This window comes from Lepidochelys kempii, chromosome 2 (assembly GCF_965140265.1).
Source record: "Lepidochelys kempii isolate rLepKem1 chromosome 2, rLepKem1.hap2, whole genome shotgun sequence".
In the NCBI taxonomy this organism is placed as follows: Eukaryota; Metazoa; Chordata; order Testudines; family Cheloniidae; genus Lepidochelys; species Lepidochelys kempii.
In genome coordinates this window covers 262642460-262661842 of record NC_133257.1, presented here as the reverse complement: position 1 = coordinate 262661842, position 19383 = coordinate 262642460, and the positions used below count along the sequence as shown (strand labels likewise).

The window sequence follows — 19383 nt, the reverse complement described above, 5'->3', positions numbered from 1 at the left end:
ATGTTGACAAATTGGAGAGCATTCAAAGAAGAACCATAAGAATTAATAAAGTATTAGAAAACATGCCTTATAGGGGTAGGTTCCAGGAGTGCAATCCCTTTAGTTTAACAAAGAGTAGATTAAGGGGGTGATTTATAACAGTTTATAAGTATCAAATTTGTTCCCCAAGTAGGTAATTGAGGGATCTTCAGTCTAGCCAAAGAGGTCTAACACAATCCAATGGCTGGAAGTTGAAGCTAGATAAATTCAGACTAGAAATAAGAAGTACATTTTTGACAGGGTAATTAACCATTGGAACAGTTTACTAATGGTTATGCTGGAGTCTCCATTGCTGGAAATTTTTAAATCAAGATTGGATGTTTTTCCAAGATAGGTGCTCTATTTCAAACAGGAAATAATTCAGGGCAAACATAATACCTGTCTTTAAAAAGGGGAACAAAAAAGACCTGGGGAATTATAGTCTAGTCAGACTAACTTCAATATATGGAAAGATACTGGAGCAAATTATTAAACAATCAATTTGTAAGCACCTGGAGGATAATAGGGTTATAAGGAATAGACAGATCCATGCTGACAAGAACAAATCATGCCAAACCAATTTTAATTTCTTTCTTTGATAGGATTACTGACCTAATGGGGGTGGAAGCTGATGATGTGATATACCTTGGTTTTAGTAAGGCTTTTCACAGTTCTTCATGACATTCTCATAAGCAAACTAGGAAAATGTGGTCTATATGAAATTACTATAAGGTGAGTGCACAACTAGTTGAAAGACTGTACTCAAAGAGTAGTTATCAGTGGTTTGGTAGGGTATCACTGTCATTTTGTATCAATGACATTAGGAGGGTATTTGGTATCAATGTCAAATTGGGAGGGTGTATCTAGTGGGGTCCCGCAGGGTCAGTCATGGATGCAGTACTATTCAATATTTTCATTAAAAACTTGGATAATGGAGGGGAGAGTATGTTTATAAAATTTTCAGAAGACACCAAGCTGGGCGGGGTTGCAAACACTTAGGAGGACAGGTCTAACATTCAAAGTGACCTTGAGAAATTGGAGAATTGGTCTGAAATCAACAAGATGAAATTCAATAGACACATGCACAGTACCTTTGCTTAGGAAGGACAAATCAAATGCACAGCTACAAAATGGGGAATAAAAGTCTAGGTGGTAGTACAGCTGAAAAGGATCCGGGGATTATAGTGGACCACAACTTTGAATCTGTGTCGTCAACGTAAAGCAGCTACAAAAGAGGCTTATATGATTCTGTGGCATATTAACAGGAGAGTTGTATGTAAGACACAGGAGGTAATTATCCCGCTCTTCTAAGTACTGGTGAGGCCCCAGCTGGAGTGCTGTGTCCAACTCTGGGCACCACAATTTAGCAAGGATGTGGACAAACTGGAGAGTATCCAGCGTAGAGCAACAAAAATAAAACATTGAAAAAGCTTGATCTGTGAGGAAAGATTAAAAAACTGGGTGTATGTTCAGAGAGAAAACCGGATGTGTGTTCTTGAGAAAAGAAGACTGAGGGGGGACCTGATAACAGTCTTCCAACATGGTAAGGGTTGTTATAAAGAGAATGATAATCAGTTGTTCTCCATGCCCACTGAAGGTAGGAGAAGAAGCAATGGGCTTAATCTGCAGCAAGGGAGAAGAAGTAGGTTGGATATTAGCTACCATTACAGTTAGAAAGTTTTTCCTAAGATCTGGAATAGGTTTCCAAGGGAGGTCATGGAGTCCCCATCATTGGAAGCTTTTAAAAAGAAGTTGGACAAATGCCTCTCAGGGATGGCCTAGGCTTACTTGGTCCTATCACAGCACAGGGGGCTGGACTTTGTGACCACTCGAGGTCCCTTCTGAGCCCTACATTTCTATGGTTCTTTGATGTATGGCCTGTATTATACGGGAAGCCAGACTTGATCACAATGGTCCCTTCTTGCTTTATAATCTATGAATTTATAAAATTGTGTCCACAGAATGGTTTTCACTGGTTGAAATAAATTGATTTCAGAACTGATTTTAGTTGAACCCCTGCAGGTTTTGTATGTAATGACTACAGACCTGAACTGTGAACTGGAATTATAATTCCTCGATGATTTCCTCTGTAACCTTGGGCAAGTCAGTCAACCTTTGTCACAGCTTTCCACATCTGTGAAAGGGAAATAATAATGCCTGCTGCACATAGGTGTTCTGAGGATTAATGAGCATTTGTTTAGAAGTATCTTTGAAGATGAAATATCTAATATTAGTGCCAAGTAATATTACTGTGATGTGGAATTTTAAAGTTGCAATTGGATATTTAATCAAGCTTTTATCTTGTCTTTTGTGTTGAGAGGAAGGAATTTCCCCCCCTATTGATTTATTTAAGCCCAGCATAGAAACCATTGAAGCAGAAAATATCTAATTGCAGAGCCCAGCAGGGAGTACAGTTAGGAATGCAGGCCACCCTCCATTTGTAGCTATTTATGTGTCTATGTATCCTTTGTGAATCAGACCATATGGTAACATGGGGCAAATAGCCTCTCTTTATTTCCTAATTTAAATTTTGTGTGGCTGGATATGAGGTGATCCAATTAAAAAGTATGCTGCAATCTGATGATGATAGGGATTCAGATAACTTCTTCTTCTGTTGAGCTTTGCAAAGCCTTTCTACTAAATTATTTCCATATAGATAGACAGCGGAAGCCTTTGTTTCCTTTCGGCTTGTTGCCAGCAGGCTATCCTGAGGCCTATTGATGTTAAAACCACTTGGATTAGAGGTACAGGAAAATAATTTATATTGAAAACAAAACACAAGCTTACTGTGCAGGGTTTCTCTACCAGCCTGCCCTTCCCACATTGCTATATGGGAAGGGTGTCCTGTTCTAGAATAATGACAGGTTTCAGAGTAACAGCCGTGTTAGTCTGTATTCGCAAAAAGAAAAGGAGTACTTGTGGCACCTTAGAGACTAACCAATTTATTTGAGCATAAGCTTTCGTGAGCTACAGCTCACTTCATCGGATGCTTACTGTGGAAAATACAGAAGATGTTTGTTTTTATACACACAAATCATGAAAAAATGGATGTTTATCACTACAAAGGGTTTTCTCTCCCCCCACCCCACTCTCCTGCTGGTAATAGCTTATGTAAAGTGATCACTTTACATAAGCTATTACCAGCAGGAGAATCACTAAACTCATGTCATGGTTGCAATGAGAGACTGTGGAGTGGAAAGCAAGAAGTTAATCAAATCACTGGTCTTACAGTCCAATAATCTCCCAGTATGGGATGGCTTAGAAACATGTATTTTTTGAGACTAGTCAAAAATAAATCTCTTTAGGATCAGCAGACACCTGCAGATATTGGTCATGGAGCAGAGATCAGAAATAGATATTTTTTGGTATCTGACTGGGAAAGAAAAGGAGGAGTGCACAATTCTAGAGGAACAGCAGAATGAGGAGTTTGAGTCCAACAAGAACCTAAGCCAATAAGGTTCAGGCAGTAGAAGTATTTAGCTTGAACTTCTTTATACTTTTAAAGTATTAATTATATGGGTTAAACTACAAGGTTGCTGACTGGATAGATTGGTAAAAATGCTTCTAAAATTGAGCTAGGGATAAATTAAAGTAATTGATATTGTGGATATTCACGCTCCCCAGTAAAAACCTCTGTGCTGCCCAGAGAGTTGGCGCTCCTTTTTATTCACTCCAGTCTGAGGACTTTGAGCAGGGCTTCCCTCTATCTTAACACAGGTTGATTCTTTAATGGTGCTCACAGCCATTCTATTATGGATATTTTTCCTTTGCTGTTTGGAGAATTCCAAGAATTGATTGTCTGTGTTTTATACCGTCTATACCATCCATACAGCTCATGAGAGCACTTTATAATACCAGAAAGAAAGAAGCAAGGAAGCGCTCTGTGAGTGTGCAGCTGTATGTGTATATAACTTCATATGTCAACGATTTTTCCTTTTAGTGAATACATTTTCCAGCAAACTTTCATTGCTACCACACCGAGGAATTTTCGACATAAATAATGCCAAAAATTATGTCTGTAACTGATGATTTAAAAAAAACAAAACTTGTTTGATTTAGTTTTTGCTTTTCTGGAACATAAGAAACTAAAACCTCTGTAAGAAGTTTGTGGCATTGTGCTTTTAAGAAGTTGCTGGGACATAATACACCAAATTCCAACCCAGAATGAATTTTTAGTCATGTTTATAACAATCCTGATGCTGGAGGTTTATTCTTGAGTAGCTGACTCAGTGGCATTGCACAGGTCCTTTAACTTTATCATCACAGGTTCCAAAAAATCATTGTATCTGGAGGGAGTGATTTAATCAATTAGCATTGTGCCTCGTGAGGTCTTGAAAATACTCTCTTGGCTTTCAAGTGGGCCGAGAAAAGAGGAGCTCTAGAATAGGTTGATCCCTTTGGGGGATAGAATTGAATGTATACCAGTTTAGATTACTTCCTTGTCTCTTATGCCTGTTCACCATGAAAATTTCACACAGGCCATTCTGCTGTCAGAATGCTAATTAAACACAAGTCTTGGCAGGTGAGCTGGCTGCAGCAATTCTGTTTCCCGAGCGCATGGTGTCAATTGCACATTGCTGTCTACAGTTGTTCTGCAGCATGCCCCACCCTAAACAGCCTTCCTCTGGACAACAGCAGGTTATGATGCTTTACTGTTCAGTTAAGTTATTGCACTGGGCCGGAAGGACACCATGTTATGCTCTGATGTCTTTGAAGCCCAAAAATGCTGTGTGTGTATATTGCAAAGTATTATTAATTTTTACCATATTACTTAAAACTTCAACTAGATTAGCTTTCAGAGCTTTGAAGGCCCTACCAGTTGTCCCATGCTTTAGAAGGGTGGGGATGTAGTGCTTATAAAGAACGTGCTAAAAATAGGAAATGAGATTAAAGGTGTCTAATCCAACAAACCTCTCTTGAGGCTATAGAAAAACTGTCCTCTGATCTTCTTTTCTGCTCCTAAAATGGCTTCATTACCTTCTCTCTTCAAGCCTTTGCTAATCAGTACTAGTTTTGCTGAACTTTTTCTGTTCTCTGGCTTACCTGCTGTGGTGCACTTCCCCCATGAAAATCAATGGAATATTAGAGTACCCCAGTGGAAGTCTGCTTGGATGTATGTGAAATATTCATCAGTCATCTAGGAGACATTTATTTATGCTACTGGTTAACATACTTGCTAGCAGGGAAAGAACAGTCATGTGCCAGGCACATGTCTCCAAAATACCAACAGCAGTGAAGGACTCAGCTGTATACTCTGTCACGCAGTCTGAAGTGGCTCACAACTATGAGTGCCAATCTCAGATCAGACTGTCAGAAAATGGGGCAGACACTCCAAATTGGCTGTATATTCTATAATTGGATTTCACCAAGCCAGCAATAAATGTGCACTCCTGGATCACTACATTAGTCTTCCCACAGAGTCACAAACAGTCCCCTTAGGATCTCCAGCCTACTGTGCCACCCAGACAAACTGGACGTCGTATTGTTGATCGCTACAACATCACATTAGGTTACTCCCAACCCCAAAGGGTCAGTCACTTACCCCAGATCAATGGATTCTCTTGATCTCACACTGAAGACAATGCTGGCAACCAATTTCTCTAATAAACTAACTGAAGATTTATTAGCTAAGGAAAAGAAATAAATTATTGAGAGGTTAAAGCAGGTAAAATACATTAACAGGTGAGTCAAAGTTTGTAAGTCCAAAATGACAGTGGAGATGTAGTGATCTTCTAGTTTTCCATAAGTCTGTCAGGGTTACCCAAAATAACTTTGCGGATCTCTGTCTTGCATCTGGAGCGCTCCCCTGTGAGTGTTCAGAGATGCAGGGTCATTCCCTTTAAACCAGCATAGATCCTGCTCACAGAAGACCATCTGAACAGCATCTTCACCTACTTGGGTTTTGATGAATAGCACCTGCAGATTGTGTCTGAATTTCCATTGTCGAACACAATGACCCATGCTTTGACATTAGCAATTTTTAACATTTCAAAGGCTCCAATCTCGTGTGATGGGTAAACGTAAGGTAAACACAGTGTGAGGCCTGAAGAGCCACTATCAGACCTCACACAAAAGAACTAGAAAACTCCAGCAGCTGTGAGTGTCTTGGAGAACTTGGATTTGCCCTCTCTGATGTAAAATCTACGCTCTGGTGTCAGACTGCCACCTTCATGCCGTTCAGTTTCTCAGCAGGGTTGGTGACCAAACAAAGCCTGTGGTTTCGCAGCAGTGCACTTCGTGGAGGCCATCTTCCACAAATGGTACAGTAAATGCTATTTTTGGCAAACACTGGCCCAGCAGTGACCATTGCCAAGTGGCAGTGACCTAACAAATGTTCAGTAGCAGCCACCCACATTGACTGCCTCAGCTATCTAATCTTATGGAAGGAATTGCTTCATTATTTGCAATTCACATATCACTTCTTCCTCCACCACCCCAACCTCTCTTTTTAGTCTGCACAGGCCTGCTGTGATGGTTGCCAGCAAAGGTGGAGAAGTGGGAACAAATTGGGGCGGAAATCCCTGCTTCTGCTTCATTTATCTTTTCTCTTTTGAAACTAGACTCCAATAGTGATGTTCAGCAGCATGGGTTGTGAATCAGACCTGCAATGACCTCCAGGGTAGTTGGCAGTCCTTCACAATGTATAAAATAGCATCCTTTAAAAATGTGTATATTAACATAGGCATGACCCTTTTTACATTCTGATTCCTGAAGAGAAGGGTTAGTGTTAGAAAACGTTCAATGACTATCCAGATTCAGAATTAGTTGGGATGGGGTGTTTTGTGTGTAGTAGTTAGAGAACTCCTGGATTATATGTTCCTGTCTCTCCCACTGGCTAGTTGTGTGACCTTGGGCCATGCACTTAATCTTTTTGGCCCAGATCCACAAAGGTATTTAGGCTCCTAACTTCCATTGATTTCTTTTATCTATCTATAAATTCATCTAATATTTGCCTCCTATTGATGGCATGAGATTTAATATTTATAAAGCACTTTAGATACTTTCCTGAAAGACACTCTCCAGATGGACATACTGTTCTTATGCTTTCCTGATATCCTAAAGGATGATTTCCTAAATGGAAGCTATAAGTAACTGTTGCCCAAGTGCATCCTATCTGGTTGGTTCTCAGATTTACTCTTATTTCCTGCACCTCTCATAAATGTCAGATATCTTGAGTGTTGTTCATAACTCATGACTTCCATTTAAAAACACAGCCTGCAATTCAATCAGCAAAACAGTTCTGAGTCACTAAAACTGTCCTTTAATGTAATCTTACACATTTTATCACTCTCTTTATTAAAAAAAAATCCTACCCTGCTCCATAGGATTTTTCTTTTTTCATTCAAATGCAAACATCTTTTTAAATCTCAGATGGGATCCATTTAATTATCAGGGCATATTTCTGGCTCTTCTACATAGCCACCCGGTGAGAAACTGAGTGGCTTCTGCATTAAAGTTATAGCCCTTCCCTATCAAAAGGCAGTGATGGAGGCTGTAAACAAAATGATATGTCCAAGAAAAAGCAATGGCTTTAATGTCTTGTTCTGCAACACCCAGTTGGAGATGCGAGTCTGATGTGTCCATACCAATAAAAAGCAGCTGTGTGTGTTGCTTTCAGAGTTGCTGGGGTGGGGGAACAAGAAATGTAAGTCTCCTTCCCTCCCTCTAACTTAGTCATCTTTGCTCAAAAGAAGGAGAGAGAAAGGAGGTACATCTTCCCTCCAGTATTGAAAGGTTCAACTGCCTCGTGGGTACCATGAACCAGAAATGCCTGCCTGGCCTTCTTGACTATCAAAAGGCCCAGCTCTGCCCTACCCCGCTGGCAAACCTTTCTGCTTCTCCTTGACATCTCTGCAAAGCAGCTACACCCTTTCCTATTAATGAAGCTGTGGCATGTTGAAAATTTGGGAACGATGTAAAATGGATTCATTTTCATATTAAAATAAATAACACCTTGGATAGTGTACTGATTGGACAGGTCATGGTAGAGGGCAGTGAGTGGGGATGGCTTTGGGGAATCCCAGATATATAACTTGAGGGACCTGCTGCATAGTTTAATAAACTGTCCAGTACAGATGACCCTGGGTATTGTCATCTGAATGCATTGTTTGAAATAGCACCTCTGAGTTTGGGCAGGTAATGACACCTCCACCCCAAACCCAGATCTGCCTTCTAAATAGCTAAAATGCTCAAATACAATGGTGAATGGGCATAGCAAAAAGAAATGGTTACCCATCTTCTTGTTGTGTTCTCATACTGCTTCCGGCTACATCCGTGCATGTGTGATTGCCTGATCATTGCTGTCCACCAAGTCACTGGAAGACATTTTTGCTCAGGCAGCTGGCATTCCAGGACCTGCTTTCTATTTGGAAGCTCTCTGCTGCAGTCACAGAGGGGGTCAGTGATGTAGTTCCACTTGATCATTGCATCTCTAGACCAGCCAACTCCAATGCAGAGTCGATTAAGGTGACACCATGTAGCCCTGGGCTGATCTGCACTGAGTGGTAGGGGCTCAACTGGTGGGAGCTGGAGCACACATGCTACAGGGTTGTTCTCCACTCAGTTGCCATAAATGAACCCTTGTGTGTGTCAGTGACAATGTTAGGGGTTTAATAGGGGCAAGAAAACTTTGTCATGACTTCGGTCGACTCAGCATCAGTGTTGCATCATATAGCAGATGTTGTGGATCTGTGCATTGCCTTGTGTGCTTGCCTCTACTAGCAACATCCCGGCATATATCAGGAGGAGCAATGCCCGGGAGGTTACCTGTGTTCCTTCAGTACTTTGGTGCATTCCAAGTTCCTGTTGCGTTGGCGCCTTCTCAGATTTTATGCAAATACCCAACATGCATTGACCTCTAGTTGGATATCAAATTCCCCCGTCAACCCTAACATTAGTACCCAATAATGCCGGAAGCTCACGCTGGTAGAGTTCCTCATAAGGCCAGTTTTGTTAGATTTTTTTTTTTTTTAACGTGGCGTGTTTTGGGTAGAATAGTTTGTTCTTTTACGTAAAGAACTGTTAGTCCACTTTGTAGCACCAGACTGTGCTAGCTACAGCCCTGTGCGAATGCATTTCTCCAGCCAGTGTAGACTGGGCTATAGGCATAGGCCCTGTTCAATATGATTGGTTTGCAAGCATATTTATGGTGACCTTTATAAAACTTGCAATGGAACACAGGCAGCAGAAACAGCAGCTAGAGGAGACTGGTATGATTACACAAAGGTGAAACTAGAAATGGTGAGTGACGTGAAACATTTAAAAATCAGTCGTGGCACAGTGAGAGTCCAGGTAATGACTCAAACTAGGTTACAAAAATAACCCCATCTATCTGCAGGACTGAGCTGGACATGGAATCTAGCATATGCCCATACAGCACTAAGCAGTGGGTCTATACTGTATTCTTGTGTATTGGTAGATCCCGAGTCTGTGTTATACCAGTATAAAATTAAACTCAGCGGAGCTGCGGGTGTAAATCCAGAATGTGACTGAGATCAGGATCTGGCCAAGTTCAGCTGCAATCACTGTGCTATCTATGGAGAAAGATATAGATAAAATGAAGACCTGATTACTAAATTTTCCTCCAACTGTCTTTTTACAGCTATGCCCGAGAGCTCAGCATATAGAATGCAGTCAAAGTTGACCCAAATTTCCTTCTTTTAACTTGAATTAAATAGCAAACCCTTTCCCTATTGTACTTGTTTCTAGAGATGATCATGTCTTTGCTGCTAAGATGTTTCTTTTTATGGATGTGTAATATTTCAGATCAGTTACTTATAAACAGTCACTTAAGTTGGTCCTTTGTATTTCTTAAAAACCAGAGTATGCTTTGATGTGGAAGGCTTATGCTGGCATTTACCGGAGTGTTACCCGGGCTTGCCTGGAGATTTAGCAATAAGAATAGTAGGAGAGTGGGAGAAACCACAGGAGGAGATTAAAGATCAGCGGAGAGTTTTCATTGGCTCTTTTAAGATGGAGAATCTGTAATTAAGGATTTAGATGGTTCACAAATAGCTCAGCTTACTGCCTGCTCACTCACATTATCAGTTTGCTGTTGTTACAAAGAGCTGGATTTTATACTTCAACTGAAAGGGCATAAAAGTAAAAGGTAAGGCATGCAATTGGGGAATGCTGCGAATATGCCAGTGCTATTGAAGTAACCACGATTATCTCTGTCTCCTTTCCGGATCAGTTTTGAATAGAGTGCAGTTCCTGTAACAAATGTTGTTTGCTTTAAATTTCCCTTTCCTGTTAGTGGCTGTTAACGGATAGGAAAAGAAATGCGAGCAGAGAAAAGAAAATGTAAAAGAGGAGACAGCAAGAATAAAAAGTATCCAAGCACTCCCGACTGGCATATACAGGTAGGAGACTAAAGAGTTCTATGTTTCAGGCAGCCTAAGGAATTCTTGTTAGCAGGCAGATACTGTGGTGAAGAGTGAATTATTAACGCCTAGATAAGCGGCAAAGAGCCACGTTGGCATTTGAGTGTCAGGGCGTGTTGGGGTTGATTTAATTATGCCCACGGGAGAGCTTTCTTCCTTCGGCGTAGAGCGGCTACTTGGGAGACCTTACTGCTCCGCAGCTGCAATGGTACAACTGTGCCATTGTAAGGTCTATAGTGTAGATGTGGCCTTAGTTGTTGTTCAGCTTTTGGAGGGCTGGAGAAAAAGCTGCCTTATATATCTGGTGCTTTCCTAGAACAAAACAGTAATAATAATTTGCACTTGCAGAGCCTCTTTGTTGTTAAAAGCATTTTAATTAAGCCACGTCATGACCCTATCACTTAGCGGTTTTCCTTATTTTATGGATGGGAAAAGTGGACACTGAGGCAGAGAGAGACTGAGTGACTTGTGCACGTTCACACAGCGAGTTAGCAACAGAGCTGGGAATAAAATATGGGACTTCTTATTCCTCATCCTCTGCTCCAACCATTAAGATCCTGTTGCCTCTTCAGTAGCTAGTGGATGGGAATGCATTTCCTCCACTTTGGAATCTAGCATGACTTTTGACATTCAGCGGGTACTCCGCCAAAGACTGAGGGCTGGAAGGAAACACAATGTAGGTTGAAATTCTAACTGTGAGGTTTATTAAACCATGGATGTGTATCCCAAGGGAAGTGGTAAAAACTAGATAGGATAAAGCACTAATAAATATGCTGTAGGAACCAATTCCTGGGGAATAAATTAAATAATAATCTAATGTCTCTTCGTCTTCCAGTTGCTATGTTTTTAATAAGAGTACAATGGTACAGTCCCTATTTGAATAGTGCTTTTAGTTAACTTCTAATTTAACTTTAACTTTTTTTAATTAAAATTAATTTTTAATTAAATCCACCTGCTCTGTTCTGCCTGCCCTGAGTCTGAGTCGGCACATGACGTAAGCCTACAGTGCGTATGTGACTGGAACTAATTCTGTAAGTGGCTAATTGCTTGTGTCTTTCCGAGTTTGAGATGAGACCTGCTGAATCTTCTAGTCCAGCAATGGTTACTTGTGCAGGATTGTTCCTTTTGGGGGTGCTCTGCATGCCAATACAGGATGCAATTCATCTGCACCTGTTCGAGCATTGGATAATTATTAACGCACCTCACACCCCAGGAAATTATGCAAGTGAACATTCCCTCTTTCCTTACCCCCCCTCCCTACCAGGTAAGCAAACAGTCGCAGGTAGGTTGTGTCTGGCCCAAGGTCGTGCAGTGAGGCAGTTTCACAATGGGATTGAGTAGGGGAGCTGCCTACCTTCCAGTTTAGGGTCCGAGCTAGGCTCGCCCGTGGAGGGACGAAGGGCACGGAGACTGGGAATTCAGTATTGTGAAGGAATTCTCGCTCCCTGCCAATTGTGATAAAAGGCTGGTTTTGTGTGTGTGTGTCCTAACAGCCCATCTATCACTGACCACCAACAGAAAGGCTTTATTTACTTTAAAATATATATTATTCAGTTCTGTCATCTGTCTGAAACAGCCCTCTTCCCTCTACTCTGCATGAGAGTAAGATCCTTGCTGAGAGTCACCTGCAGATGCTGAGCCAAAAGAGGCCGGGTCTGCAGAGAGAGGGCATTCAGAGATCAGAATGTACATTGGGATGTTATTTAGGGGAAGGCTGGGGGGCGGGGAGGGAAAGAGTAGTGGGGGTGAGAGTCTTACCTTTTAGTTGAGGAAAGACTTCATTGAGGTTTGAACCTATAACCTTCAGTACAGGAACTTCTACTGTTGGAGCTCAAGCTTGAGTAATTCTGCTACTTTGTAGCTGTAGTAGACCCTTATCCACTTGTGTGGCTCAACCACTAGAGGGAGACAAAGACCCACTCTCTCCAAGGTTGGGGTATGTTTGCACCCTCATAACAGGGTCCAAAATGTTGCAACATGATGTACTTTTCTTGTAAACTTTCATGTAAACTCAATACTGATGGAAGTGCAGTGGTTGATAGCCATGGGGATGGAAGTCCTCACCTAGCCATGGAACGGTGGCTTCCATCACCACAGTGCCTCTGGTATGACCTGGAGGGGCCAACTCTAGCAATGAGGTGGTGGTGGACACACTGACCCATTCCATCCTCTGCTGAGTTTGTCAACTATTTATGGTGGAGGGGGGTTAGGTGGACTCTTGTCCAAAGCAGACTGGACAGACCACCAAACAGCTGTCAGAGGGTAATGGTTTTCAGTCACTACCAGCCTGGCCAGGATTTGGTAAAGGTGAAGGGCTCTGCAATGTGTTACCAGTCTCCTAAGACAAGCCTGTCTCCCGGGGTTTTTCCTCTTTGAAATAAGCGGTTCAGCTTGTTCACGATGAAAGTTCTGTGGCAACATCCACAGTGCCTGGGTCAGTTGCTCTTCTTTTACATCTCCGGCCTGGTAATTCAAGCTTTTATGGCTGAGTTGGATTCTCTTCCCCCATCCCTCCCAAGCTGCATCATACTTAGGTTTCTTATCGGTGGGTCACTTAGAACAGGAAGGGTTATTCCACTGGCATCAATGAAAAAAAATGAGCAGATTTTACTTCCTTGAGACCTTGCAGTGCAGATGTTTTTGCTCACCTTTATTAAACGCATGTGGTAAACGAACATCCCATTGTGTATGTACAAGGTGTTATAGTGGGATAACAGATGACATTTATATAGACCGCAAGTACACTGGGGGAAAATAACATGGTATTGAGTATAAAAGGGTCCCCTGACAACTTACAAACCAAATACCCATGTAAACATGTTTCTTTATAATGTCCCGCAAACTTGCTACTAGTCCCTTTTCTGTTTAGAGAAAAGTCCATCCCTTGGGACTAAATGGCTCAGGGGCCGAGTAATGGGAAAAAGGGAACCTTATGCTCTCAGGATGAAGCCTGCCTAGCTTAGTAGCCACTGGCATCCGTCTGACTGCTGCTCATTGGGACTATATAAAGTGACAGGTTTCAAAGTAACAGCCGTGTTAGTCTGTATTCGCAAAAAGAAAAGGAGTACTTGTGGCACCTTAGAGACTAACCAATTTATTTGAGCATAAGCTTTTGTGAGCTACAGCTCACTTCATCGGATGCATACTGTATTTTCCACAGTATACATCCGATGAAGTGAGCTGTAGCTCACAAAAGCTTATGCTCAAATAAATTGGTTAGTGTCTAAGGTGCCACAAGTACTCCTTTTCTTTATATAAAGTGAGTTTGATTTCGGTTCAGTTCCTTGAGTGCACTTGCCAACATCACAATGAACTCGCCCCATACTTGGCACTAGCTGTCCCTCTTGTTAGCAGGCTCAGTAGAGAGGCCATAACTGACTGGATCCTGGTGACTGAGCTCACTTTGGCCTAGGGATATTCCCTCCAGGTCAGGGTTGAGGCACAGTAGGAGGAAATCTTGTCTTGTTGCTGCTCGTCTAGTGTTTGCTCTCTGGATAGAGGATGTTGCTCTCTAGGACTGTCAGTCCAGCGCTTTTCACCACCAGCACTAAACTAGTTACTTCAGCCATACATTGTGGGTATGTATGCTTATCCGATTTCATATTTCATCTCAGTTCCACTGCTACTGTTTCTTCTGCTACCCCTCTTCCTCCCCTAGGTGGTGCCATTTGTTTGCTGATGATTGCTTAGTTGGCCGCAGTCGCTTGTAAGTGAAGGCAATGAACAGAAACCTTTCTCTCTGCATGAGGCATCTGCGGGAATCTAAAGCTGGCATTTCTTATGATTGTGTGTTTCTAACCAAGAGATGCGTTTGTTTTTTTCCCCCTCTGCAGCCATGACAGGACCAAGACCAGTAGTTCTCAGTGGCCCATCGGGTGCAGGAAAGAGCACTTTGTTAAAAATGCTGCTTAAAGACTACGGCAATGTCTTCGGCTTCAGTGTCTCTCGTGAGTATTTGTGCCGGGTGGGGCAGGGAAAGCGAAACCGAAGCTGCTTAACAGCTAAGGGCCTGACTGCGTAGCTGCTACAGGACTTCAGTGGCAGTTTGCACATAGTTAGCCCCCAAATCATAAAAATTGCATGTTAGATCCATTAACCCAAGCCACAACAGCGATCTTAACTTATGTGCTAGTAAGTATGTTTACATAACTTGGGCCACGTTTTACTACTGGTGTAAATGGACATGACTCCAGTAACTTCATTAGAATTGCACCTTTTAAGGGATTGGTATCTTCATGCTGCCCCTAACACAGCATGCAATGGATGTTGTTCAGAGTCATCCCTTCCTGGGGTTTGTCTTTAGTCTTAAAGTCACAAAGCCCTAAAGCAGAACTGTACTTACAAACATACGACTTGTGTCCTGTAAACACCTGTCATAAATATAAAGGGAAGGGTAAACCCCTTTGAAATCCCTCCTGGCCAGGGGAAAGCTCCTCTCACCTGTAAAGGGTTAAGAAGCTAAAGGTAACCTCGCTGGCACCTGACCAAAATGACCAATGAGGAGACAAGATACTTTCAAAAGCTGGGAGGAGGGAGAGAAACAAAGGGTCTGTGTCTGTCTGTATGCTGGGTCTTTGCCGGGGATAGACCAGGAATGGAGTCTTAGAACTTTAAGTAATCTAGCTAGGTATGTGTTAGATTATGATTTCTTTAAATGGCTGAGAAAAGAATTGTGCTGAATAGAATAACTATTTCTGTCTGTGTATCTTTTTTGTAACTTAAGGTTTTGCCTAGAGGGGTTCTCTGTTTTTGAATCTAATTACCCTGCAAGATATCTACCATCCTGATTTTACAGGGGGGATTTCTTTATTTCTATTTACTTCTATTTTTATTAAAAGTCTTCTTGTAAGAAAACTGAATGCTTTTTCATTGTTCTCAGATCCAAGGATTTGGGTCTGTGGTCACCTATGCAAATTGGTGAGGCTTTTTATCCAACATTTCCCAGGAAAGGGGGAGTGCAAGTGTTGGGAAGATTGTTCATTGTTCTTAAGATCCAAGGGTCTGGGTCTGTAGTCACCTAGGCAAATTGGTGAGGCTTTTTACCAAACCTTGTCCAGGAAGTGGGGTGCAAGGTTTTGGGAAGTATTTTGGGGGGGAAAGACGCGTCCAAACAGCTCTTCCCCAGTAACCAGTATTAGTTTGGTGGTGGTAGCGGCCAGTCCAAGGACAACGGGTGGAATATTTTGTACCTTGGGGAAGTTTTGACCTAAGCTGGTAAAGATAAGCTTAGGAGGTTTTTCATGCAGGTCCCCACATCTGTACCCTAGAGTTCAGAGTGGGGGAGGAACCTTGACAACACCCCAAGAGAATTGATTAGGATTCCTCTGTGCAAGACCCCATCTGCTTTAACCTTCCTGTGGGTGGATTTAATGAGACTTACGTGGTCTGGCTGCTAGGGTGAGTCAGAATAGTTAGTTCTGCTCTTCTATTCAGATTCTTATATCCTGACACCGAGTTACCGACCCGCTTGTGCCAGTGATCGTTTTGGCTCATTGATTTATTTTCCTGCTTAGAATTGTAAGCTACACAACAGTCTTTGTTTTCTCTACATGAGAAGTGTGTGGTGGATGTCTTTAGTATGTAAATAGCCCTATTATATGGCTAATTTACTGTCCCTCCCATCTACCTCCAAAATGTGGAGAACTGTGAATGTTGACTTTATCATATATACTTTTCTAGTGCCCAGATACTTAGGTGAGTGCCAGTCACCTAAGATAAGGAGTTAGATAATAAATGAATACCCCACGGCTGGATCATTGCTACTAGACTCTGAGTAGATGACCTGTGATATAATCTGTGCTTTGTCTTTATTGATGTAACAAGAAGATGATGTTTATTTGCTTGTTTCCAGTAGCATTCTCCAAGTGGTAGGTTTTATACAGACATACGGGAAGGCAGTCTTTGCCCCAAAGTGATTACAGTCTCTAAAAGATATGTATTACTTGAAGTTGTGATATTCAATTTCAAATGAAAAATGTTTAAATGGAACAGGATAAATGTAACTCTCCCATTTACAGGCATTAAAATGTATTTGATTGATAAAGCCTCTATCACTGGATACGCTATCCAGGAAGTTGTGCAAGATTTAAAAGTTAACCCAAATCTCTGACCCTTTGGTCCAAAGAAAATGAATCCAAAAAAGAAAAGGGAGGAGTTGATTGGAAAGAGGGGAAAGCCAAATGCCTAACTATGTGCTGGTAGTTACAAGAAGGCCTTGTGCTGAGCCTTGAAAATGCCACGGAGGAGTTCCAGAGGACATCCTCAGAGGCAGAGGAGTTCCACAGACAAGGTCCTTATGAACACCCTGTCTTGGCCCAGTTTATATGGAACCTCAGGATCAAGACTAAGGATAATACAGATGATCTTCCTTGCCTGAAAAGACATGTTTTAGGTCTAGATTGAGGGCCTTCTATATTAGCAACCAGACATAGCCAATTTCCAGTCTAGAATGCACATTCGTATAGCCCAGTTCTCTTGGATCATTAACTGCTTTCTTTAAACCAATTTTTAAAAATCGTCTTTGGAAAATGTGGTTCTATTTTTTTGTGCTCTGTAATTTTTAAAAAAACGACTGTTGAATGTTAATGATAATGCAAATTCTCAGACTGTAACCTGGGTGAATTGCATTCTGAATTTCCAGAGGATGGCTAGGCTTGAATTTCCAGTCTTCTTTTGCACAACCTGTTCACCGCAAAACATGCGGTTAGTACCCACTGCCTTAACTGACCACTTAGAAGTATCTTCAAGACTTTGAGAACAATGGCATTCATGTTGAAGTCCAGCTCTGCTGGGTAGCTTATTTTTGCTGGGACTTTGGGTGGTGTCTTTAGATCTACTTATCAAATGGATTTTTACTGTAGTAGGAATTTTCTGTACCAGTAGCTTGGAGGCTGTTGGCAAAATCCTGGCCCCAGACTTCCACAAATTCCTCTCTGAATGTTGTGACTTTCAGAAAAGGTTTAAAAGTGCTTGAGACTAAAAGACTTTAAAATGTCTCCTTTTGATACCTGTATAATGCTTCTTTGTTTGTCTCTAGCAACCCAACAAAATCTCACATCACAAAATTCAGCACAGAAATAAACTTTGTCTGGCCCCTAGGCTGCCTCCGAGTTTATAATCCGTGGACAGAAGCTTATAGATGAGACTACACCCTTCTTTTGATCAAGTCCATTCCAATCAGTGTGAAATAAGTCATTCATACTGTGTTCCATGCTGACTGCCACAGGGTGTATCACAGTTTCCAGAGCACATGATAGCATAGGTGCTGGAACTAGGGGTCCTGCTGCACCCCCTGGCTTGAAGTAGTTTCCATTATATACAGAGTTTACAGTTTGGTTCAATGACTCTCAGTACCCCCAGTATACAAATTGTTCCAGCGTCCCTGCATGGTAGTGCTTCAAAATAACAATTTATAGTGGTCTCCATATGGATTCTAACTTGGTCTCCTATCTCATTCAGAATTTGACCTTATTCATTAAATCTATCTATATGAGCACCTCACAGTCTTTTGAAAAGAATTTATCCAGTACTGTGGGGTAGAGAAGTAGAATTATCCCTGTTTTACAGAGGGGGAACTAGGGCACAGGAAGACTTAAGCCTGGTTTAAACCTAAAACGTAAGTCAACCTAGCTATGTCGCTCAGGGCTGTGAAAAATTTCACAAGCTGTGCAATTTAGTTAGGTCAACCGAAGGTGTCTTCCGTCGACCTAGCTACTGCTTCTCAAGGGGGTGGATTTACTACAGTGATGGAAAAACCCCTTCCATTGCTGTCGTAAGTGTTGTAGTTACAGCAGTGCTTGTAGTATGTACATAACTGTAGAGGCGTTTGGCCAGGGCTCGTCCCTCTCTGGAGTGGCGGGGAGCCACACTGCCTCGCTACTTCCTTCCAGCTGCTGACAGGGAATTAGCCTGGCTGCAGGAGTCTCTCACCGTGGCAGCAATAGAGGCAAATACAGACAGTCATTTGCGCCCAGCCTGTGGTTGGAGGCAATTACGAGTCAAGGGCTCAGGCCCTTAGACAGGAGCTGAGCAACAGTTTATGCAATTAGCAGGCCCAGGCCTGGGTTAGGGCGGGCAGCAGAGAGACAACGGCTCAGGCCCTCAGGGGGCTGAGCAAACGCAGGTAAACAACCAGCCCAGGCTCTTGGCTCAGAAGGGCCTGGGAGAGTTGGGTGGCAGGGGGGACGCAGGCCCACCCACTCCACGGTGTCCCAGCCCGGGGCTCTAACAGCGGCAGAAGACCAGCTGTTGAGTCAGTGGGGATCCTGGCCACAACACACTGACATAGGCTCTGGGTGTGCTGCCCCCGGGCTACTTCCAAACTCCCACTCTGGAGGTACCTGGGTCCAGACGGTGTCCTCCAGGGGGTCCAGCACCATGGGCTCCTCTGGATAACTGGCGAAGGGCAGGCCAGGCTGCTCCTCCAGGGGGTCAAGCACCATGGGGTCTTCTGGGTAACTGGCGAGGGGCAGGCTGGGCAGCTCCTCCAGGCTCTGGTTGGCATCGGGAGTCGGCAGGTCAGGCCAGTCCTCGGGTCCGCTGTAAGTCGTCGGGGTCTCCCAACCGGGAGGTAGGCCAGAGGTGTCTGGCCTCTCTACCAGCTGCCTCCCAAATGAGCTCTGGGGTCGGGCTTTTATACTTCCTGTCCTGCGCCTTGACCTCTGGGGGACTTCCTGTCCTCCGCCGACTCTGGTGTCAAGAGGGGCTCGTCCCTCTCCGGGGCTGCGGGGAACCATACGGCCTCACTACAATACCCTAAGGGCTTGTCTACATAGGAGATTAATGCACAGTTAACTAGGATGTGAATTTAAAGCACAGTAGCTACTCCACACTGACTCTTTCAAGCAGTTTATCTTAATGCACTGCTGAAGTTTATTAAGCTAATGAGCACAAGGCATTCTTAGTGCACAGTAAGAATGTTTACATGGGAAGACAGAGCAGAGTAGCTAATGCAGGCTTTTTCCCTGCACAGACAAGCCCTAAG

At 42.7% G+C, this 19383-nt stretch overlaps 1 protein-coding gene across 8 annotated transcripts in view; it reads left to right on the top strand.

The window, feature by feature from the left end:
• GUK1 (guanylate kinase 1) overlaps window positions 1-19383 on the top strand; it is a 51831-nt gene that overhangs the window by 13658 nt on the left and 18790 nt on the right. For 7 of the 8 annotated variants that reach the window (XR_012157661.1, XR_012157662.1, XR_012157660.1 and 4 more), the window contains exon 2: window positions 14234-14347. Coding sequence is in view for 2 of the 8 variants with exons in the window: in XM_073334826.1 (XP_073190927.1) it covers window positions 14234-14347 (114 nt within the window). In the remaining 6 variants the exon portion in view is untranslated. Of the gene's footprint in view, window positions 1-10273; window positions 10380-14233; window positions 14348-19383 lie in introns of all 8 variants that reach the window. The other variant, XM_073334827.1, reaches the window with a different exon arrangement.